The sequence below is a fragment of the Periplaneta americana genome, chromosome 3, assembly GCF_040183065.1.
Source record: "Periplaneta americana isolate PAMFEO1 chromosome 3, P.americana_PAMFEO1_priV1, whole genome shotgun sequence".
NCBI classification, from domain to species: Eukaryota; Metazoa; Arthropoda; class Insecta; order Blattodea; family Blattidae; genus Periplaneta; species Periplaneta americana.
In genome coordinates, this window is record NC_091119.1 from 55,865,049 (window position 1) to 55,891,574 (window position 26,526).

Sequence of the window (26,526 nt, forward strand, 5' to 3'; positions counted from 1 at the left end):
GAAAGGTGGACAGAAGACAAAAAGAAAATGTAAAGAAAGGGAAAATGATTAGTTGGAATAGTTAAGGAAAAGAGTAAAAACTACGTTAGTTGCAAGGAAGTAAGTAAGTACGATAACAAATTTACACCACATTAAAATTTGTATTTCGCAGGCCATTCAAAATCGGTTTTGCTGAACGATGTGAATTTAAAAATGAGAGAAGTGATTGTAAATTTGATCAAAATGCTAAACTTATCTGGATTTCAGAATGATCCAGGATCAAAGACAGTTCTGGAGTTAATACAGAAATACTGATTTTATAATATACGTGTATGTACACAGACATATAATGTACTACAACTTTTTTTAGAATATGCAGGAGAATTTAAAAATAAAGTAAAATATTATCGACATCATAATTTCACGTAGTGGGACGGTCACCAACAATCTCTTGTGAGGTCTTCTAATAAGACTTTACCCTCGTGTTGTGAAATGAGGGATCTGTCTAGGTAGTCTTCTAATCTCCATTCTTTGCACATGCTGAAGCCTGTTTTGCTGTAGATATTGAACACTAAGTGTTATTTCTAATTCGTCTGCAATGTCAGTGTTCCTCTTGTGATCCAGAAAATTATAGTTATCATTTCATCATAAAAATCTGATTTCTGTAACTGTAAATCCGCCTGTCATCTAGAGCCGAATAGTCCAGACTTCACTACCATAGCCGAGAACTGCTCGTGCCAGAAAGTTCATATAATTTAAGTCTTATATATTTTTGGTTATTTGTGAGTGGAGAGACCAAGTTAATGGTTCTCAAAGATATTTTATAATTTTGGAATCTATTATAAATATTAAACTCTTCAAAGTACGAGTATATTAGAGTGTTACTTACTGGCTTTTAAGGAACCCGGAGGTTCATTGCCGCCCTCACATAAGCCCGCCATCGGTCCCTATCCTGAGCAAGATTAATTAATCCAGTCTCTATCATCATATCCCACCTCCCTCAAATCCATTTTAATATTATACTCCCATCGATGTCTCGGCCTCCTCAAAGATCTTATTCCCTCCGGCTTCCCAACTAACACTCTATATGCATTTCTGGATTCGCCCATAAGTACTACATGCCCTGCCCATCTCAAACGTCTGGATTTGAAGTCCCTAATTATATCAAGTGAAGAATAAGATGCATGCAGTTTTGCGTTGTATAACTTTCTCCATTCTCCTGTAACTTCATCCCTCTTAGCTCCAAATATTTTCCTAAGCACCTTAATCTCAAACACCCTTATCCTCTGATCCTCTTTCAAAGTGAGAGTCAAAGTTTCACAACCATACAGAAGAATCGGTAATATAACTGTTTTATAATTTCTAAGTTTCGGATTTTTTGAGAACAGACTGGATGATAAAACTTTTCAACCGACTAACAACACTCATTTCCCATATTTATTTTACGTTTAATTTCCTATCGAATATCATTTATATTTGCTACTGTTGCTCCGAGATACTTTAATTTTCCACCTCTTGAAAGGATAAACTTCCAATTTTTATATTTCCATTTCGTACAATATTCTGGATCACGAGACATAACCATATACTTTGTCTTTTCGGGATTTACTTTCAAACCTATCTCTTTACTTGCTCAAGAAAATTCTCGTGTTTTCCCTAATAGTTCGTGGATTTTTTCTAACATATCACGTCATCCGCATATACAAACAGCTAATGTAACCCGTTCAAGTCCAAACCCTCTCTGTTACCCTGGACTTTCCTATTGGCATATTCTAGAGCAAGGTTAAAAAATGAAGGTGATAGTGCATCCCCTTGCTTTAGCCCGCAGTGAATTGGAAAAGCATCCGACAGAAACTGGCCTATACGGACTGTGGTATACGTTTCACTGAGACACATTTTAATTAATCGAACTAGTTTCTTGGGAATACCAAATTATATAAGCATAAAATATTAGGGTGTAACCTAAATATTTGAAGAAGTTGACCTACTCCAGTAATCGGTGCAAATCTTACTTCTCAGAGGCAGCGCTACACAAAGGCGAAATAGGCTGCAGCCTAGGGCCTCGCGGTTGAAAGGGCCGCGCGACTACGATGAGTCTTTAAAATTTGATTTTTCATTCGGATACCTACGTATGTTCAAAAGTAACGCGTTGTTATATATAGGGACATCATTTTATTTTTACTAACATTTTTAATAGTAACTTAGCTATACCTTTGGATCAACGCCGTTTGTTATCCCCTTCCACGACTGGAGTTCGATGATACTGGCGTAATATACAAACAAATAACTTTACTAGGTATAGGAGGGAAGAAAAGTAGTTAATTCATTTACGTAAACTAGGAAATATCGCGATTTTGAGTTTGATAATTTTCATTGGGTTTTTGTTTAATTCAAAATACAGTACAATATTAACAATGAGTGTTTTTATTCACGAACTGAGCTGTCCATGTGGACATATTCATTTATTATACTGTCTACAGTATATTAGCGTACAATATAGAGAATGAAGTTAAATTGAAAAATAATCATAATATGGATATTTAAACACATTTTTGAAAATGGTGGCCGTTCATTTCGATACAGGCTTCAGTTCTAATGTGCATATTATCGCACTATAGACTATTGTACCTAATCCCAATTACCAGTTTCGGCCTTCGTACTAGTAACTCATGTTGAAATAATTCTGTACCTACTCTATAAAAGAGTACCTTACGTACTGTAAATTCAGTCTTCACTTCTGCCCGAACCGAAAAGATGAAATATCAGACATACTATCTGCCGTCCGTCCAACTGGTTATGTCGTAGGATCGTAGAAAGGGAGGAAATCACGTGACAATTAATTAACGAGGCCATTCTATTTAAGTTATTTTAAATAGTTGTATAATATTACGTAGACGTCCAATTTCTAACAGAAATTAATGTTCTCAGAAAAGAGCTAAGACAGCCCAGCCAAAAGCTGACGAATAAAAGCTGATGGGGGAAACCGGGATACGACGTAGGCAAATGGACGACAGTAGCTATGCGAAAATGATTCAATATTGAAAACTCTTTCGTCACTGGAAAACACGAACATATTTTTGGAACGTACTGTTTACTATGACTGTATGTGCGGTCTTGGATCTGTGTTGAGAAAGGTTGAACTTCATTAGTAGAAGGGGTGGGAGTGAAGTACATTCAAAAACTCAGGTACAATAAAAATTGATGTAAAAATAAAATGATGTCCCTGTAGTTTCTGTGTTAAGAGAACGAGAGAGTTGGAGACATTCGCTAGGGATTGAAAAAGGTGTATGGCGATGCCGCTGTTGATCGCAGTAGAGTTCGTCTATAGACAAGCAGATTATCTGGTGAAAGAGGCGCGCCAATATTCGGGATTCCCCTCGCAGCAGCAGACCGCACTGCACAAACTCATCACAATGTGGAGCGCGTTAACAACACGGTTGAACTGCCATTCCAAGTTGTAATAGTAGAAGCAAGTGTATCAAGATTAAAACCGTTGGGCTTGAAAAAGGTACCAAGTGGATTCCGAGAACGTTGACTGAAACCCACAAAGAACCCGAAAAACAGTGTGCAGTGAACTTTTGAAAGAGTACGAGAATGATGGAGATCATTGCTTGCAAGATTTGTGACAGGAGATGAAACATGGCCGCACAATTTTCAACTGGAGACGAAGAGGCAAATAATGAAGTAGCATCATGCAAACTCTGTAAAGAAGAAGAAATTCAAAACTGCACCTTTGGCAGGAATAGTTATAGCTACTGTGTTTCTAGATTCAGAAGGACCCTTGCTTGTCAACGTCAAGCCACACGAAACCACCATTAATTCTGACGAGTATGTGACAACGCCAAGGAAACTTCAAGCGCGACTGCATTGTATTCAACCACATCGGCAGAAGCTAGATTTATGCTGTTGCACGATAACGTCCTGCCACATCTCAGTCACAAAACCATGGCCGAGATCAGAAAAATTGGATGGACAACAATGAAACATCCGGCTTACAGTCCTGATCTGGAACCGTACGATTATCATCTCTTTGGTAAACTGAAAGAGATTTGAAGATGGTGACTCCCTCAGGAACCTTGCTAAACAGTGGCTCGAACGTGCTGGTCCATACTTTTAACATGTGTGTATACAAGACCTAGTTAGGGAATTGAAAGGGACGCGAGTTATGTGAAAAAGTGATATTTTGTTCCTAAAGGATGTATCTACATTTTATAAAAATAGCAGAGTTGTAGGATAAAAATTGAATAAAAAAATAAATGTGCGTTTCTTTTAGAACGATCCTCGTACTTGAAAAGTTGTCATGATGACATTCAATACACTTCACGAAAAGGAATCAGAATATTGAACTTCTTCACTCTTTCTGTTCATTTACACACGTCTTATGTATTGCTTATTTTTCTCAACTTGTCATGATATCAATAAGATGTTTAGACAGTGACCACTTACCTCCGTGTCTGAAGCCTGTCTCTAGCTACATGTACAAGACAGAAGGCCGGAACTTCCGAGCTTGACTCATCAGATTCGGAAACTAACATATCACCATCATTACTATACATTACATTAATGCTAGACAATCTAAAGTTGATACAGTGTCGTTAAATAACAAATTAAAATAAGCTTATCTAAGGTAGATACTTCAATTATTTATCCATAAAATATCTGATCAGGATTCGAAAGACGGACCATCTACATTTTACAAATAGAATTATAAATGAAATCTGACAATCAAACATTCTGAATGAGGGCAGATAAAAAAGTTAATATTTTCTTTTTCACCGTGTTAATGTCGAAAGAAGTGCTTATACAAATTTTGGCCACTTGACCGCATTTACGAGCCTTGGACATCAATTTTCCCTGGGGCCGTTTACAAAAAAAACAATTGCATGGAAAGATTTATTGAAACAGATACAAAAATTATTGCGATATTTGTCAACATATTCCCCCACTGGAATTGAGATTTTTTCATCCATGGGATCAATTTTTGCATCCTTGTGTCGTAGAAGTCAGCCGCCTGGGATCGGAACCAGCGTTTGACAGCCGTGTGCACCTCTCTGTTGATTCCATGATATGACAGATGTTTCACTTCCGGTGGGGAATATGTTGAAAAATAGCTCAACAATTGCTGTATCCGTTCCAATAAATTTTTCCAATGAAATTGTGTTTTCTTTCTGTTTACGGCTCGTGGCGAACTTGTTTTTTTTTTTTACTGCCTTCATAATTGCGGCGAAGTGGCCAAAATTTGTATTGTATAAGCATTTCTTTTGATATTATTAACATGGTGAAAGAAAAAAATAACTTTTATATCATTCTGTCCCCATCAGAATGTTTGCTTGTGAGCGAAAAGTATGGAATGCAAATACGCAAGGCATGGAGTCTATCTATCTCGAGATGACTATAAGAGAAGCGTTGAATAATTCATACATCTGGAGCTGAAGCAAGATTTTAGCTCGTGGACGAACTATGACGTCATGGTTGCGTGGTTGTACAACATGCAAGCGACGCATGCACGCACGCTCGTCCTCTTTGTTCATGTGTGTAATTGTGCTTACCGTGTGATGTTATATTTAAGAGCAACGTTTAAGCCCGCTATTACTATTTCAGTCTCGTTACAGCCCCTGCTATTAGTGTTATTACAAACTCCTCTTTTCATATTCCAGCCAAGCCCCAGGCTGAGATTTCAATCTCTTCTCCGTTACGACATGTAATCTCATGTTTTTTTTTCATGTCTCTTTTAAAAAACTAGAGACATCACAATACAACAGATAAGCTATTTCTAACAATAATATCAAGCGTACTTTAGCCTCAAACAGAAATCGCTGACGTTTTAAAGTGACTATTACACTTTTACTACGTCACACTACTTTTGATCAATAAAACTGTACGAAAGGACGTCTTTCAACCAATCATGGCTGCTTATCGCACAATTTTATCGCGTCCCTAGCATTTGTTTAATTTTATCGCGTCCCTAGCATCTGTTTATTTTTATTACTACCCTAGCATTTGTTTCTTTGTTTGCCAACATTTCAAACTGCACTTGTCTGGACGTCAAAAAACAGAAAATTACAAACCACTCCAGTCGATACACAGCAGTTTCAAATATGACTCGCTTTGGCATTCAAGAACAAGAATTAATAAAGATCACTGGTCATATATGAAGAGCACCATTCGAAAATCCTGAATAAGTTGAGGGATACACCATGTACATCAACGAGTTCACTTCTTTTACGCACACGTCCAACATAACATCAACTAAACCACCAACCACTAAAACATTCAAATTTGAAAATTGTACTTTCAATAATTGTTTCTTTTAAAATATTAATGCTTATTTTTTATTTCATCATCGTTAATTAAAACGTTTCTGGTTTATTTCATCATCCCTAATTAAAACTTTTCTAACACTTGTTTATATTATTTAGGTTATGTTTGTTATAGCTTCTGCTATATGATATTATGGATAGTCACGTATCAGAGATTGTTTAATACTAAGATTTATTGAAAATCATCTGTCAAGTGGCGTTGATTACTGGGATCCGGATGACTGAAGTGAAATGCAAATGTTTTAATAAAAATGAAACTGAATCAACAAATCCTTCTTGACTAGTAACCGTCCACAGAGTTCAATGAAGATTCCATAGTTGGCACAACTGATAACAAGAAAACAATCATAAAACACTACTGGCATCTAGCGTAATGTTGAGCTGTTACAATAATACATTTGAAGACAGTTATATTTTCGTAAGCCAATTAATATTTTATTGTATTGGAGTACTTTGTTACTTCTAATCTTTATATACTTTCTTCTAATCGTGTAATAGGCAATTAAATCCCACTCGAGTTTTGATTTTCTCTAGATAAATCAAAACCTCTAGTGAGATTACTGTTGATAAATATTAACCGAAAGCTTGTAATAATCCAATGTTGTTCGACAGCTCTTTAATTGATAGATAATCACCGACAGAAAGCAGCAGCTGTAAGATTTCTGGCGCGTGTGTTTGGTTTTATTCTGGTGTGTGTTGTACATACGTTTCTGCGTTTCTGTACACAAGAATTCTCGGCTCCAATACGTTAATGTTTGTGTGCAAATTTGAACGTCTGTATCTTCCCATATAAATATTTTTTGTGTGTGAATTCGGGCATGTGCTCATATAAAAACTTCTCTCAGTCCCAATTTCCATTGACCAATGTTTACAATCATTGTAAATTGTAAACTTTGTTTGTAAATTGTAAACATCTATTTCACAATCTTTGTTTGTAATGTTGAACTTTACAAAGGAAATCAAATCTTTACAAATTAAATTTTGCGCACTTTACAAGTATTTTGTTTCACAATGAAGGGTAATTTTACAAACGTGTAAACTTTAGTTGCAAAGTTAACACATTTTCTACAATAGCTCTGAGATATGTCACATTTAATATTGCAACAAATTGTGAATAAATACAATAAAGATATATTTATTAAATTAATTTTTCAATAACTGAATAGTATTAAGAATTAAACTGAAGTAGTTTTGATGTTATAAAGTAGACTACTGTAGTTCAAATGACTCAGACAAGATATTGAATTTAGGCCTAGTCAAACGAAGACGTATACGTAAAATTTTCCGGCCAAGAATTTATAACACGTTCGTATCATTGTATGAATCTAATGAAAGGTTTCGAATGAGTCACGCGCTATAGTTCAGAATACTGTGTAAGTATTTATATACGAAGACTGTATTATTTTAATAAATACTCGCACTTAAAAAAAGAAGTTTCCTGCACAAAAAATAAATAATTCAACACTGCAATAACGACACTACTTAGGCGGTATTCTGAAGTCGTTTTTTATTTTATTTTTAGTAGGTTATTTTACGACGCTTTATCAACATCTAAGGTTATTTAGCGTCTGAATGAGATGAAGGTGACAATGCCGATGAAATGAGTCCGGGTCCAACACCGAAAGTTACCCAGCATTTGCTCATATTAGATTGAAGGAAAACCCCAGAAAAAACCTCAACCAGGTAACCTGTCCCGACCGAGAATCGAACCCGGGCCATCTGGTTTCGCGGCCAGACGCGCTAACCGTTACTCCACAGGTGTGGACTCTGAAGTCGTTTCGAGTTCAGTTTCGCTGGAATCTCTCCTACAAGATATGGGACATACAACCAACATCCAAAACGGAAAAATGGTCTAACCTCAAAACGAGAACGTATTGTTTAGCATTGGTTGCATACTAGCTTTCAATTCCGTGCGTTAGGAAATAAGCACTGGAATTTCTTAGATATCAGTATTCAAAAGTGCGCACAGGGTAGTTGATGTTAAAAGAATTAAATTCCAGGCAGGTTTTTTATCTTTAGCACAGAATTTTTATGTTGCTGCTGGGATAACTAATGTTTGTGAGGTTATGGATGCAACATTAATAAATACTGATGGATCAACACAAGAAATGAACCTGATTTTGTGGTTAACATTGTAATTATTTTATCAATTGCATATTTGTATGTGGACCAAATCTGTTATTTACTTATTTGACTGAATTTGGCGCTAACTTTGGTCATTTAAATAATAGACGTATTAGTATACTCGACCAATCACATCACACGAAACTCCATTGTCGTCAATACATAACAATTTAAATAATTTTAATTTTTTTAACAATACTTTATATTTTCTGTTGGTGAAATATAAATCAGCAAGCTTAGAATAATCTATTTTAGTACAAAATATAAACATATGTATCAATAGTGGTAAAAATACAGCGACTTTAGTTCTGCTTCTAAGTGATTTTTGTAAACTGTCGTTGGCGATATTGTATAACCAATAATGCTTATTTGTAAATTTCTTTAGATGATTTTGTAAAGTTCGCCAAACTTTACAAATTAATATGATATCATTGTGAAACACAGTTTACAAGCATTTGTAATCTTTTACTTGTTATTTGTAAATTGTTAATTTGTAATTTGTTAGGATTGTGAAACGGGTCCCAGGACGCATTTTCGCGTGTCTTTTAAATGTTTCTTCTCACATTTCCCCATTGACATTAGCATTGACGTCAAAAATTATTTGTACCTTAGTAAATAAGTTTATAAATCAGCTCGAACAGGCCTTACTTGATCACGTCATTTAAAATTGAAATACAGAACGTTTCTTTGTTTGCGACAGAAGAAAAACATACAATGACAATTTTTATCTGACTTTATTTTCTATTGTGTCAACGTCAAGGTGCCAATTAATCAACCTAGTGGAATTGTACATAATGACACTATTGAACTAAATGCAGATAATGGTTCGAGTAACATATTAACTTAAATGCTACATCTTCTTAAACATTCAGGAGCTACATTATATACGATATGTCAAAACTTACCCTTGACCCAAACAGGACTGGCAGGAGGATTAGAATCCACGTCGCACTTGAGAGAAACAGGAATTCCTTCCCTCAGAGGAAATCCAAAACCAGGAACACGGCTGATAGCGAATGAAGGGCTGTCTGCAAATACCAGATAAAAACAAGTGTTACTTACAACATTATGCTGTACTTACTTACAAATGACTTTTAAGGAACCCGCAGGTTCTCTGCCTTCCTCACATAAGCCCGCCATCGGTCCCTATCCTGTGCAAGATCCCACCTCCCTCAAATCCATTTTAATATTATCCTTCCATCTACGTCTCGGCCTTTCCAAAGGTCTTTTTCCCTCCGGCCTCCCAATTAACACTCTATATCAGGGATGTCAAGGTCAGAGCACGTGAAAGACTCTACGTGCTACCATACCAAGCGCTCACGGGTTCCAACGAATCTATTCTGCTGGCAGTAGCGGTGAAAAAGAAGGGGTGAGCAAAATGAACTCTATTCGCCTACCACTGCAAGATGAATTAAACTACTCTTCAGTAATAGATAATGTATTACGCTCATACAAGAAATTAATGCATTTGCAGCATGTATCTCTCTATAAATGCAATTAATTATAAAATAGTAGGATATAACTAATAATAAACGTAGCTTTTCTTAACTTAAGCAGTTTTACATAATGAGACCTATAATTAGCCTAATTATTGTTATGTAATTGTTACATAATCATGTACTACTTACTCTATATAAGCATCGTCACACTTCTAGAAACAAATTTAAATTCCTGACTTCTCCCGTAATTCAGAAGGGCTTTTTTTATATTTTGCCGACCCCAGCCTTATGTCCGGTGAAATGTTGTTTCCTGCAGCAAAATAATTTCTAATCGAATACCTGAATTAGCTAACATTCCAAGTCCATTGAAGCAAATTTTTAAGAATCGCAAAGAAACTACTATATAGGCTTGAATTATGAGTATTGAAATAAATATTTGTATGATCCAAAAAAACAGGCTTGGAGTCGGACTTAGGATATTCTTTTTTATAGAATGAGATTTTTTAAAACATTGCAGTATTTTACACTGTTGAACAGAAGTTCAATTACTGAAGGCGTTGGAATTATAAAAATTGTGCTGTGAGATCTGTGACATTCACAATGAAATCTTCTTCTGAAAGCTTTTAACATTTCTCGACGCAAATTAATTAATTCTTTCCTTGCGATCTCAAATTCAAAACGTTCAAATACTCGAATATATCCTTGAGAAAGTTAAGTTCCCCGATCCATGTAGAGTCAACTAGTTCTGGACTGTCTCTATTTTTCTATTATGAATTCTGATAAATATTCACGCAATTCAAAATACCTGGACAGAACTTCTTGTTGGCTTAACCAAAGGACATCATAATGGTAAGAAACATCATCAAACTGAGAATTTATGTAAGAAAATCTGGACAATTTATAGACACAATTCATAACTGACATGTAACGAATCTACACCATTAGCAGCACACACTTTTGTTTATACTTTATTCTGTAAACATAAATGCAATGCTATAAGGAAGAAGCTCTGCAATACATCTTCACATAGGCCTACATTTACTACTATTTAATGTCAATAAAAACAAACTAATTTGAATATTATATCATTCTGTAGATGACCTAATAATTTCAGGGGTTCGACACTGTTTGTGTTTGTAACAAAATAATTTCCACAAACCAACAAAGAGCATCATCTCATCTTTCACTTACATAAGAAGTCAAGAGTCTAGTCAGCCTGAAACTTACTTAACGACTTCTTCGTCAATGTGTAATGCACAACCCTTGTGTTCACCAGTGACTTGTACAGGGATATCATTTTATTTTTACTAAAATTCCTAATATTAACCTGTTTATACCTTTGGATCAATGATTAAGAACCGAAAACACCGTTTGCTACTCCCTTCCACGAATGGAGTTCGATGATACTGGTGTAATATACAAACAAATCACTTTACTAGGTATAGGAGGGAAGAAAAGTAGTTCATCCGTTTACGTAAATTAGGAAATATCGCGATTTTGAGTTTGATAATTTTCATTAGGTTTTTGTTTAATCAAAATACAGTACAGTATTAACAATGAATGTTTTTACTCACGAACTGAGCTTTCCATGCGGACGTATTCATTATGCAGTGTACATTATACTGTCTACAGCACATTAGCGTACAATATAGAGAATAAAGTTAAGTTTAAAATTAATCATAATATGGATATTTAAACACATTTTTGAAAATGTGTGGCCGTTCATTTCGATGCAGGCTTCAGTTCTAATGTGCATATTATCGCACTATAGACTATTGTACCTAATTCCAATTACCAGTTTCGTCCTTCGTACCAGTAACTCATGTTGAAATAATTCTGTACCAACTCTATAAACGAGTACCTTACGTGCTGTAAATTCAATCTTCACTTCTGCCCGATCCGAAAAGATAAAATTACTCAGACAACCTATCTACTGTCCGTCCAAGTGGTTACGTCGCAGCGTCGTAGAAAGGGAGGAAATCACGTGACAGTTAATTAATTAACGAGGTCCTTTTATTTAAGTTATTTTAAACGATTGTATGGGTATAATATTACGTAGACGTCCAATTCCTAACAGAACTTAATGGTCTCAGAAAAGAGCTAAGACAGCCCAGCCACTAGCATTTACAGAGAGGCGAATAGAAGCAGGTGGGGGAAACCGGAATGCGACGTAGACAAATGGAAAATGATGCAATATTGAAAGCTCTTTCGTCACTGGAAAACGCGAACATATTTTTGGAACGTACTGTTTACTATGACCGTAAGGCTACTATGACTATATATGCGGTCTTGGATCTGTGTGGAAGACGGTTGAACTTTATTAGTAGAAGGGGTGGGAATGAAGTACATTAAAAAACTCAGATACAATAAAAATTGAAGTAAAAATAAAATGAAGTCCCTGTACCTGCGTGCCTTACGTGCTCTGATCAGCACATACGGGCTGTGAGCACGTTTGCGCTCTCGTTGACATCACTGCTCTATATGCATTTCTGGATTCGCCCATACGTGCTACATGCCCTGCCCATCTCAAACGTACAGCTTAAAACTAAATGCTCTAAATTTTGAGAAAGAACACTGTAGAATTTACCAAGCTTAATATCACGACCCCTTTGCTTATGCGTACAGCATCCTTATACCAATGTAGTATGTAACTCTAAACTGTGGTCTCTCGTGTAGGTTCATCCTTCCGAGATATTCCTGTGTCTGACTTGTATGTATATCGCTGCAATTAGCGTTTTGCATAGCTTCATAAGGACGTAATCGCAAGCTTTGTTCCTGATTGTTATTTAACACAGTCTCAGATATATAGTGCAGCTCTCAGAACTAGAATAAAATTAATGTGCGTTACGAGTAAAGTCGATGGACCGTAGGAAAATTTCAGCCCTTAAATACGGCGTTTAACCCCCATTCTAAAGGTTGGAAATGCCAAGTGGGCATACTGCCAAAAACTCTAAAATGATGCATTGCATAATTAATGCCTTGGCGAACGTCGGTCCGTAAACCACCAACATCTAGGCTACAGATTATAAACATAGCCTCCATTAAAAGTGGGGCAGGGGAAGACTCAGCATCTAATACACAAACCTCTCGCGCCCACCCCCTGCATTTCTTAGAACTGTGCCAAGTGCCAGATGCACCCTACGGAACGAAGTATTGGCACCAAACATTACATTCCATTTGGGTTTTAGAATCACCATCTTTTGATTCCATAACGGAAGGAATTCGAGGTTCTTTTGTTAGCAGTTTCCATGGTAATACGGACGTAACATAGGGAAAATAATGTTGAATATTAAGGCTCGGTTACAGAAAAACCCAACAGATATGATCAACGATCAAAGAGGATTTTATTGGGCATTAGTTATATTTTCGTTGCAGAAAATAATCAATATTTGATCTGAGATCAATCTTCCATTAGATTTAATTAACAAATATTTGCTGATTAGTGACTGATCATTGATCAAGTGCATGTTGTTTATAGTTTGACCACAGTCTAGTATATACAGTCACGAAGCTCAATACGTAGTAAATATGCATCCATAGATAGTTGCTAACCACTAGGATCGCTACTATCGCCTCATTACAATACGAAGTAGCACCTGTACAATCTATTGTTCCTAGTATCATAAACTCAAGCTTCGTGACTGTATATACTAGACTGTGGTTTGACGTTATAATAATTTATACAGAGTGATAAAAAATAGTACTCCATATTTTGAGAGGAGGAGGTAGGTCTATGCACCAAAACAAGAAAAAAAGTCTAACAAACATTGGTCCTAAAACTCATACCTTAAGGGTTGGGTTTTATCCGAGGTTTTCCTCAATCGTAAGATGAATACCACGTAATCTATAGCGAATCCTCTGCCTCATCTCGCCAAATACCATCTCGCTATCACCAATGTCTTCGACGCTAAATAAGCTAGTAGTTGATACAGCGCCGTTAAATAACCAACTAAAAATATCCTCCTGTCCAAATTTAGCATTGAAATCCCTCAATAAAATGTTCATGTGATATCTAGATAACTGTTCAAAAGTGTGTTCCAAATCCTAATAGAAGCTATCCTTTATCGTCTTTCTCTTCTGTAGGGGCGTGAGCATTTATAACTATGATATCACACCATCTACCATAACTATGATAACGCACCATAAATGTTAAATACGACAACCTGCCACTGATAAATTCTATCATTTTTACTGCTAGTTTTGTCCTTCTATGTATAAAGAAACCTGCTTCTAATTGGTGATTATTATTTCCTTCCCGATAACAGAAGCAATCTCCTATTGTTAATATTCCATTTCCATCTAACCTAACCTCCTATACTCCCATAAAGTCTATTCTATATCTAGCTAATTCTTTTGCTACTAAATGTTACCCCTCTTGCTCTATAAAGACTCGTGACATTCCAAGTACCAAATCTCATAAACTTATTCCTTTGCTGTGATCGCAACAAAGAATCAGTCCCATTTCGAGGCTTATGTCGAGGATTCGTAATAGGCTTTTTTTCACGGTGATAGGTTGTTAGCTCTTCTCCCAAACCCCCTGATCGGTTGTCCGCGACTACTTATTCAATATATTCGCAGTTATTCTCCATATCTGGAGGCAGTCTTCTCTAGTTACTTCGCTTTACGCAAGAAAAACATTCATTAGGACCGAATTTTAGTGAATAGCATTTGTTATATTTTAAACATAAACTATAGAATACTGAGATTTTTGTAAAAATGAGTACGTCTCATGTATGAATGAATTAGGCCTTAGATGCTGAATAGGAAGAGAGCACAGAAGGAGAAATCGTTGAAGACTGGAACACACAGACAGACAGACAGACAGACAGACAGACAGAAGCACTTTGAGTGGCCATTATAGGGTTTTAAGTGCCTATTTTATCACTTTACAAGCTTATTTTCGGTGCTTAAACATACATTTTTAGTGTCCTAATTTTTTTTAGTTGGTTATTTAATGATTCTGTATCAACTACGAAGTTATTTAGCGTCGATGAGATTGGTGATAGCGAGATGGTATTTGGCGAGATGAGGCTGAGGATTCGCCATAGATTACCTGACATTCACCTTACGGTTGGGGAAAACCTCGGAAAAAACCCAACCAGGTGATCAGCCCAAGCGGGGATCGAACCCGCGCCCGAACGCAACTTCAGACCGGCAGGCAAGCGCCTTAACCTACTGAGCCACGCCGGTGGCTGTGTCCTAAAATATCAGGTCTAACCATAACCCATTATTTTCACTGGATTTATTTCGCTTTTGAAGAAACATATATTAAGAATATCTATTTCATTGAATTTAATTTCATAAGCCGAGTCTGAAGCCTTGGCATGTTCAAAAATAAAATAACTTTTGAATGACTATTACACTTTTACTACGTCATACTACTTTTGACCAATGAAACGGTACGAAACGGTGTCTTTTAACCAATCATGGCTGCTTATCGCACAATTTTATCGCTTCCCTAGCATTTGTTTAATTTTATCGTTTCCCTACCATTTGTTTGTTTTTAACACTACCTTAGCATTTGTTTCTTTCTTTGCCAACATTTCAAACTGCAAATTCTTTACGGTACTATAGAACATAATTTGCGATCGTAATTTGTTTCCCGCATAGATAGTCGACTGAAAATGGTAGCTCCGATCAAACATTTTGGTGAAGGTAATATAGTAAAATAGAATTTTAGCAAGTCAATAAATATCTATTTTATTGTACTAGAGTACTTCATTTCTTCTAATCGTTATATGATTTCTTCCGTTTTTATCACCTTTCTACCATTTGCTTCTTTGTTTGCCAACATTTCAAATTGCAAATTCTTTACGGTACTATAAAACATGATTTGCGATCGTCAACTGAAAATGACAGTCAACTGAAAATGGCGGCTCCGTTCAAACATTTTGGTGAAGCTAACGTTAGTGAAATAGAATTTCAGTAAGTCAATTAATATTTTATTGTATTAGAGTACTTTATTTTTTCTAATCTTTATGTACTTTCTTCTAATCGCGTAATAGTCAATTAAATCTCACTCGAATTTTGATTTTCTCTAGATGAATCAAAACCTCTAGTGAGATTATTGCTGATAAAACCATTTCACTTCTTCTACCACTTATCTTAAAGAATATGTCTGAATTTGAATTTCTATCTATTGTTGGCGCAAAAACTTTATCTACTGCCAAGCGGGAAAACACAGGGAAGATGGTGTGATAAGAGGTATCATAGAATTACATGATATCTTGCCTTACAGAATCAATGTAGCCAATTGGAACAACCGCTCTCCTAGTTCGAACGGTGGACTTCCTGGACACGACGTTGGTGTGAGACCGCAAGACCAATGCAATCGATCAATAGCCCTCGGGACTAATTGTGGACGCTGTTCACCGTATACATCCTGGCAGCAGAAAACCAATCTACACCACTCTGTTTAATACAACTATTAACTTGACTCCGAATATTGCAGACAGGAGAGCTAATGAAATTCACACAAGACAAAATACTATTTGATAGCACTTTTAAATTACCTATCTTTGTCATCGTACTCCCTTACAAATCTTCAAATCGTCGTTGTTCCTGCAATAACTCCTATGTGCAAAATATAAAATTTTTCAGTAGGAAGAAAAAACACATTTATTCATCCTATGGCAGCCGTACATAGGAGACTGTGAATTCTTACATTTTCGAAACAAAGAAGTATAATTACGTATAGAAGATTTTATTATTTGCTGTATCACTATTTAAGTTATATAATAGAACAAAAATCTGAAAATCGATAAATATGTAACATAGGAGTTATTACAGGAACAACGACGAAATATTTCTTATTGACACAGCGACTGGGCGAGGAGCTTCGTGCTATAGTGAGGATCATGTAAGAGCAGTTCCTAAAAGGCTAATTTGGCCGTCTCTTCAGTATTGCCAACTAATTCCAGATATCACCAAAGAGAGTAAAATCACAATGCCATGTACTGTAATAATAATAATAATAATAATAATAATAATAATAATAATAATAATGATAATAATAGTAATCTATACTAATAATAAATCTGTAGCCGAAATTTTTCTGGTAATTTTCGATTTTCCAAAAATAATTGGTCCTAACATATAAAATTAACCGCCCTGTAACCGAAAATCGCTTTTTTTTATTTTTGTTTGTATGTCTGTCTGTCTGAATGTTTGTTACCTTTTCACGTGATAATGGCTGAACCGATTTATATGAAAACTGGAATATAAATTAAGTTCGTTGTAACTTAGAATTTAGCCTATATGGTATTCAAAATATTTTATTTAAAAGGGGGTTATAAGGGGGCTTGAATTAAATAAATCGAAATATCTCCCGTATTATTAATTTTCATGAAAAATATTATATAACAAACGTTTCTTTAAAAATAATTTCCGATAAGTTTTATTCCATGAAAAATTTTGATAGGATTGATATTTAATGAGATAAATGAGTTTCAAAATTACAATAACAACGCCATCTAAGGCGGTGTAATGAAATAAAAAACAAATGAATTCGTCTATAAGGAGCCTTGGACAACAACAATAGAAAGCTATAAAACATAGCCTACAGAGAATGTTCCTGTGTTTGTATGAAGTAATATCGGAAGCTAAATTAACCGATTTGTATAATTAATTATTAATTCACCATTGGAAAGTGTAGTTTCTCTAGATGGACATAATGCTATAACGTTATTACAGTAACTTCTGAGTGAATCGAGGACAGGTAAGATTAAAATAGCTTCTTATGCACAGAAAAATTGATAGGCATTCGTTTTCTGTATTTCCTAACATGATTTTTATGACTGGATCAAAATGATCGCATTTTAATTTGTTTAATACAATTTAAATGAAGTAACATAATAAAGGATTTATCCTTCTATCAAACACGAATGTTCCCTGGATCAGATGTCCTATTTTAATTATGTAATTACTTTATATTTATTTCTAATGGGTGCAGCGGAGCGCACGGGTACGGCTAGTAACAATAATAATAATAATAATAATAATAATAATAATAATAATAATAACAAAAATAATAAATTGCTCTTATTATTAATATCCGTATTTCAGCTACCTATAAACTGGAATGAAGTTGCCTGATTCGAAGTATATGTGATGTTACAGCGCAGGTACAGGTACGTTCGTATACAAAATAGTTACGCATCCTCTGCTCTCTTCTGGACGCAGACATAGTGAGTAGTCTTATCGATCACTGCTCTTACTAGTCGTGTTATTTAAATAATTGCATCTTTGATCTTTGTGGCTGATTGAAGGTTCATTGCAGAGGTAAAATGCCTTGGGTAAGACGGTGAAGCGAGTAATATTGCGAGGAATAGTTGAGGATATTTGAACTAATATTTTCACTGTCAATATAGACAACATTACATATAAATGGTGTAAAATAAACGTAAATGTGACAAAAACAGTGCAATGAAAGACACTGCAATACCAAAAGGCACATGTGTGTTGAACGTAATCCAAAAGAATCAGTACCATAAAATGCTGAAAATTATGAAGATATTAACTCGGCGCTTAACATGGATTTGTGTAGCTTACGCTGATGTTCATTGCCAACATCCCAATTAATAAATTAAAAAACCTACATATTGGGGAATTCCTAGAGAAGTACCTACATAGAAAATTAGTGGGGTTTCAGTGATGAGCGACATGCAATATCCCAATGAAACACGAAAAAATATCAGATAATAGGAATATCTTGTACTACATCATGCACCAATAACGTCATGTGCTGTTGAAAGAATTTTTTGCAATATAAAATCATTTCAAGTGACATCCGCATATGCTCAAATTCCGTAACTTAAGATTGCACGTTATTATTCACTGCAAAGATAAAGACGAAAATGAACATCATGGCTCAAGCATGTGTTTATTAGTATAGCTTCAGACTGTCGGGAGTTGACTGTACTCCACGAGCACGCAGCGACGACTTGTTTGTTTACATCCTTATCTTTTAGATTACCTGTGTTGGGTGTACTATATACCCAAAGTATCTTGAACTTTAGTCTTTAGGTAGCTGGAATACGAAGCCTACTTATTATCATGCTAGAAGAATCATAAATTGTGAACAGGAACAGAGGTTTAGTTTCTCTTTCGACCAGAGTTCTGCTAATATATCAAGTATTACAAAAATAATGTTAATACCCTTGACATGTACTGTTGCCATGGCATTTAAACAGTTGTCCATCGAGCAAAATATTGTTTTGGATGTTACCCTATGTATAAATGCGACGCTGGCGCTATCTTCTCTGATATCCCCACCCGCTGAGGCAGTAAACAGAATATCGCCTGCAGGCACAAAACAAAACCACCCACCACAATCCCATGGGCAGAGCTGAATCACATGGTCAGTGGTTCGTTTCATCTGGCTGACGAGAAGCTCACTGATTAATATTCAACAGAGGAATACATTTTGTCTTTTCATCATATTCTAATTATGCATTTTTTATGTTCTGCAAAGGGAGAACAGTAGTAATTTCGTTTGAGAGAGTGAAGAAAAATATGTTCCTTAACAGAATATGTTCACGTTTTGTGTAGATAAAAAGTAGGATACAAAAAATATTGTGCCAGCCACAGATGTAGCTCAGGCAGCGTGCGCCTTTGGCTGCTTTTCGGAACTGCGCTCCGATGCGAGTTCGATTCCCGCTGGTTTAACTACGTTTTTTATTCGGCACCGCTTGGTGACGATGGATGGATGGATGGATGGATGGATGAATGAATGAATGAATGAATGAATTAATTAATTAATTAATGTGTTTTCACTCCGAGGCAGTTACAGACATGAAAAAATATAAGCTTATATAAAATAAAGTATAGTAGTATATCGAAATGATAGCCCTCCAAATCTTGGATTTAAAATATCGGCATCGTAATCAATTAAAATGAACAAAAAAGAAAATGTAAATTAATGTTAGAAAAATACTTTCCTTACTTATGGTTTTAAGGAACTTGGAGGTTCATTGCCGCCCTCACATAAGCATGCCATCGGTCCCTATCCTGAGTAAGATTAATCCAGTCCCTACCATCATATCCCACTCCCTCAAATCCATTTTAATATTATCCTCCCATCTACGTCTCGGTCTCATCAAAGGTCTTATTCCCTCCGGCCTCTCAACTAACAATCTATATGCATTTCTGGATTCGCCCATACGTGCTCTGTTCCTCTCTCAAAGTGAGCGTTCAAGTTTCACAACCATACAGAACAACTGGTAATAGAACTGTTTTATAAATTCTAACTTTCAGATTTTTTGTTAGAAAAAACGTAGTGAAAATAAAGTAATAATAATAATAATAATAATAATAATAATAATAATAATAATAATAATAATAATAATAATAACAATATTCTGCGACATGATGTGGTAGCTATCAAAACGATACAAATTTATTTAAAATAAATAATATACACAATATTACAAAGATGAATAGTGATGGTGATTGACAATGTTCAATGAAGATTTTAAAACGGTTGATGCAATTGTCTGAAGAGTCTTTTCAGGAAACTTTAATTTTCTGAGGATCTCCAATGTAAATTTGTGAATTGTTCCTCGCTTAGCAAACTATAAATAAAACAAAGTAAAATACATTTAAGACTAAAAACACGCTTACTTAGTTACTTACTTATGGCTTTTAAGGAACCTGGAGGTTCATTGCCGCCCTCACATAAGCCCGCCATAAGTCCCTATCATGAGTAAGATTAATCCAGTCCCTACCATCATATCCCACCTCCCTCAAATCCATTTTAATATTATTCTCCCATCTATGTCTCGGCCTCCCCAAAGGTCTTATTCCCTCCGGCCTCCCAACTAACACTCTATATGCATTTCTGGATTCGCCCATACGTGCTACATGCCCTGCCCATCTCAAAAGTCTGGATTTAATGTTCCTAATTATGTCAGATGGAGAATACAATGCGTGCAGTTCTGCGTTGTGTAACTTTCTCCGTTCTCCTGTAACTTTATCCCTCTTAGCCCCAAATATTTTCCTAAGAACCTTATTCTCAAACACCCTTAATCTCTGTTCCTCTCTCAAAGCAAGAGAACAAGTTTCACAACCATACAGAATAACCGGTAATATATCTGTTTTATAAATTCTAACTTTCAGAGTTTTTGTTAGAAAAAACATAGTGAAATTTAAAAAAATAATAATATATATACATATTTTTTTTTCCCCTGTTGGTAACTCTATAGCATCTACTAAATGCTTTATAGTTGTGCTAACAGATGGAGTTACTTGTCAACAATGTGACGCTGAAACGTGTGTTCAGGTTACTGCCCAGCGACAGTCCTGATGTATTTTTATATTTGTGATGATTGGTTACTTAATATTAACCCGGCACACTCACAATCACACTCACATTCATACACATTTCCAGACTCTAGACACCCAGGGAATTCTTCTTCTTCAAGAAAAAAATATATATTCTGGGACAAGATGTGGTAGCTATCAAAACGATAAAAATATGTTTAAATAAGTAATATATACTGAATATTATAAAGATGAACAGAGATGGTGACTGATAATGTTCAATGAAGATTTTTAAATGGTTGATGCAATTGTTTGAAGAGTCTTTTCAGAAAAATTTAATTTTCTGAGGATCTCCAATGCAAATTTGTGAATTGTTCCTCGCGTAGCAAACTATAAATAAAACAAAGAAAAAGACATTTAAGACTAAAAACACGCTACAAATATAAATACTTACGTGTACAAATCTAAATACTTAGCAAGTCCGAATAGAAAACTTGCTATCGTGGCCCATATTTTAAGGAACAATACCGTAGTTTTCCTAGTGTAACTGAGAGAGACCATAAAAACCTTCATCCAGGATTGTCGGTCTCGTGAAATTGAAACCGAGTCCCTGATTTCAAGCACTCTGTCTCCACAGCTATCACACGCGGTAGATTTTAATATGGAGTATACAGACTATACATAAATGAGATCCAAACATTAGTCATACACAAACACGAGCAATTTAAAGCAGATAATCACTCGCCACATCAATTTTGCTCTCGCCTCACTCACTGCACTGACACTACAACACCTTTCACTGTTGCTAGAACATTTTTCACCGTCATTTCAAAAACTTTTCATTGGTACTACGACATTGTAATTTCACTATCGCAATACATTTCCCTTTCACAGTAGTTCAAATCTCAGGTGATCGGATGCCTCTCCTCCTAATATCAAGCTAATCTGTCTCAAAAGCTATCATGTTCAGTAGATCTTAATACATACATACATACATACATACATACATACATACATACATACATACATACATACATACATACATACATACATACATGAATACATACATTTACTTACAAATGACTATTAAGGAACCCGGAGGTTCATTGCCACCCTCACATAAGCCCGCTGTCGGTCCCTATCCTGAGCAAGATTAATCCGGTCCCTACCATCATATCCCACCTCCCTCAAATCTCTTTTAATATTATCCTCCCATCTATGACTCAGCCTCCCCAGAGCTATTTTTCCCTCACGTCTTTCAACTAACACACTATATATGTTTTGAATATGTCAGATCTCTTGTAGGTGAAAAGTAGTATGCCAATCACCCCGGTACGATGGCGACAAATATAGTCAACTGCATTGGAAATATGCTTCAATTTATAGAAACCTGTAGTGCAAAGGGTTTCTGAGAAAAATGTTCCTAAAATACGTATGTTTGTAACTTAAATTTAATTAATACTTTTTAGGTTTAAAATGTTTATAAAAATAAAGTACATGACTTAGAAAGATAATCTAAAAACCAAAAGCACGAATATGTAACTTACTCTTTCTGGGGGTGCTAGAGAGTTCTTATATTAAAAAAACATCAATATGTATATTTGTTCTGGCAATAAAGTATTATTATTATCATTTTATTACTATTATTATTATTATTATTACTATTATTGTTATTATTATTATTATCATCATTTTATTATTATTATTATTGTTATTATTATCATTATTATTATCGTTATTATTATTGTTATTATTGTTATTATTATTATTATTATTATTATTATTGTTATTCATTCATACACAACAGCTATACGCGCAGACTACCCAGTCCCCAAGTTCCGAGGCACATTCAAGGAGTCTGCAGAATGGTTTGAGTGTGGCAATGCCTGTAGACCGCTATTCTCAGGTTGAATTCGGCTGATATTGGAGGTTATTCGGAAATCGTTATACTTTCAGGCTTGTGTACTCTCCGGAATTTTTAACTAAACTTACTCATAAAACCTGTACACTTTAAGGGCAAAGTAACAAAATAAAAGAAAAATTTCTAGGAGACCGAGTGAAGATGAATAAGATGTTCCCTACTTTCACAGTGCATTGACTGTCTGAAAGTCTCGGACTAGAAGGCACAAAATTTTGCTGCCTGCGGACGGCATACAAAAGAGCTCCAGTCAGTAATCCGCATTAAGGAAGCCATACAACGGTTTCCTGAGCCAATAATTCTACTTTGATGGATTCATACTGGACGCTTGCTGTAAAGGGAAGTGTCTCCCTGCGTGCCTGTTAGGAACGAGGGTTATTACGTCTATAGTAACTCACAAAATCTGGTAAATTGTGGGTTTTCACGAAAGCGACTCAAATCTCATTCCACGTAAATGCAGTTAATGATTTGTCGCAAAAGAAATCGGTGTCTCTGGTATATAAGTACAGTATCGTGCTCGCTCTGAAATCCGAGGTGTATGTTTTCAGTCCTTTTAGTGATGAACGGCCATATGCCATTAGGAATGTTCAGGATAACAGACAGGACTTGGAATTGAACGGGTTACATCAGCTTCTTGTCTATGCGGATGACGTGAATGTGTTAGGAAAAAATCCAGAAACGATTAGAAAAAACACGGAAATTTCACTTGAAGCAAGCAAGGCAATAGGTTTGGAAGTAAATCCCGAAAAGACAAAGTATACGTTTATGTCTCGTGACCAGAATATTGTACAAAATGGAAACATAAAAATTTAAGATTTATCCTTCGGAGAGGTGGAAAAATTCAAATATCTTGGAGCAGCAGTAACAAATATAAATGGAACTCTGGAGGAAATTAAACGTAGAATAAATATGGGAAATGCCTGTTATTATTCGGTTGAGAAGCTTTGTCATCTACTCTGCTGTCAAAAAGTCTGAAAGTTAGAATTTATAAAACAGTTATATTGCCGGTTGCTCTGTATGGTTGTGAAACTTGGACCCTCAATTTGAGAGAGGAACAGAGATTAAGGGTCTTCAAGAATAAGGTTCTTAGGAAAATATTTGGGACTAAGAGGGATGAAGTTACAGAAGAATGGAGAAAGTTACACAGCGCAGAACTGCACGCATTGTATTCTTCACCCGACATAATTAGGAAAATTAAGTCCAGACGTTTGAGATAATCAGGGCATGTAGCACGTAAGGACGAATTCAGAAAAGAATATGAGTGTTAGTTGGGAGGCCGGAGGGAAAAAGACCTTTGGGGAGGCCAAGACGTAGATGGGATGATAATATTAAAATGGATTTGAGGGAGGTGGGTATGATGATGGAGACTGGATTAATCTTGCACAGGATAGGGACCGATGGCGGGTTTATGTGAGGGCGGCAATGAACCTACGGGTTCCTTAAAAGCCATTTGTAAGTAAGTAAGCAAAGTGAGTACAAATTCAAACGTATACAACAAAAAAATGTTTCTAACCACTACCGTAAAAGTCAGGCTCCTGTCGCTAAGACAGCCAATAAAACAACATGAAATTTAAAAATACAGTTTACTAAATACACTATTTACCTTAATTCAGACCGACAACTAACAGAGAAGAGAAAAAAGAGAAGAAATACAATTGACAATCAGAAACCAATGACATTACATACATACACATACATACTGTACATTGCCATAGAAAGGATTTTAAGTTAAAGTCGATTGTAGGCTATACTAGACATCTTACAAATGCGAACCTCCTTGGTGATGAGGTCGGTATGACGCATGGTCATGTCTTAGACATAAAGGGTCGTATTCATAGACATTTTTAGCGCGGGCTTTCGGTGGATTATCAGCGTTTTTCGTATTCATAAACCAGTGTTAGCGATAGGATATGATTTGAATTCTGTACAAGTAACCAGTGGATAGCCGGGGCTAGCCTAGTACGCTCGTAGCGCGTGCTGCGAAATGTCTGTGAATAGCACCCCAGAGGACTGTCACAAGACTATGGAGAATACATTTGAAGGGTTCAGAGCAATAGTGGGCCAAGCGCCATATATTTAAAACGGAGAAAACAAGGGTTAAAGTTAAGTGATTACCATAATTCAATGAAACATATAGCAAATAATATAAAGTATAGGCCTACATATTAAAATTAAATGTCATGTCAATCTTCACTAAATTATGGTATTTACTTAACTTTAACCCATGTTTTCTCCGTTTTTAATAGATAGCGCTTGGCGCGCTATAGCTCTGAACTTTTCATTCCTCCCACTGCCCAATCCGGGAATCGAACCTCGGACCTCTTGGTTGGGAAGTGAACGCATTATCAACATAGATAAAGCAAATGTCCGATAGGGATATAAGGCGACATGCATATATTATTTTGTAACTCCAAACAACGAACAAAATACAGATAAATTAGTTTAATATATAAAATGATATCTCTGATTGAGGTTCTGGCTGATACAATTATTATTATCAGGCAGTACACCTCAGTTGACGTATGCCTTAGAGGAAGAGCAACTTTTTGTATATATCTTAAAGTCTGATTAGTGTTACACGTTCTAGTCAGCGATGTATACAATGGAGGGGGGAAAGGAACTGGTCACCTATCCTACTATCCCCTAGCTTAGTTGTCTCGTGAGTGATGCATCTTTGGCGTCATTTATGATAGGCCCCGGATTTTTATGTAATATGAAAGTGCAAAATATGTACATAAAAATGTAGTAAATATCGGGGAAATATGCCGCTGTAATTATATTTTAGTTCCTATTTTATTTTACTTATTTATTTTTATTATTACTATTATTTTTATTTTAATATTATATCTGAACTGCGACCGAGCACGAGCGCTGCCCATTCGGTCTCAAATTTTGTTAATACTACTGTATCTTCTTTTTATATTGCTTGTATTATTTTATTTCTATTTCTATTGTTTGTTTTGTAATTATATTCTTTATTCTGTATATTGAAATTTAAATAAAAAAATATGTAGTATTAATAAAATATGCAATTTAAAATCACTATTTATTAATGCATTAAATTCACTAAAATGTCATCACAATTTAACTGGTCAGTTGAAGTGGGAGGATATAGCCTGGAATGTGACTTGCCATTTCCACCTCATTGTATAGTTTGCAAATACAACTTGTCTCTGGAAAAATTTATGCCTTTTTTCTCGTGCCTTAAGATTTCCTACAGAAATATTTTTCTTTGACACACATAATGGTATTTTGATTTACCTGACGCCTCACCCAACCCCCTCGCTAATAGCCTACTTTACGCTAGTGACACCCTTCTCGTAATTGCACATTTGTGCGCAATTCTCATGTTATTATTAATAGCCTACTTTCAATTTGTAACATAGTTAAATGACCGGCGCACCTGACCATCCCAGATTCTGAGAAAGCATTAGGGCAAATGTATAGAGTTGAGGCACCTCGAACTACTAGGTTTTACAAACAAAGA

General features: G+C 35.6%; 1 protein-coding gene across 1 annotated transcript in view; it reads right to left on the reverse strand.

Moving 5' to 3' along the window:
• Positions 1-26,526, reverse strand: part of tei (teiresias) — a 1,182,397-nt gene that overhangs the window by 624,415 nt on the left and 531,456 nt on the right. Inside the window, exon 4 of the mRNA XM_069822616.1 lies at positions 9,329-9,451. Within this exon, the coding sequence (XP_069678717.1) occupies positions 9,329-9,451 (123 nt within the window). The remainder of the gene's footprint in view (positions 1-9,328; positions 9,452-26,526) is intronic.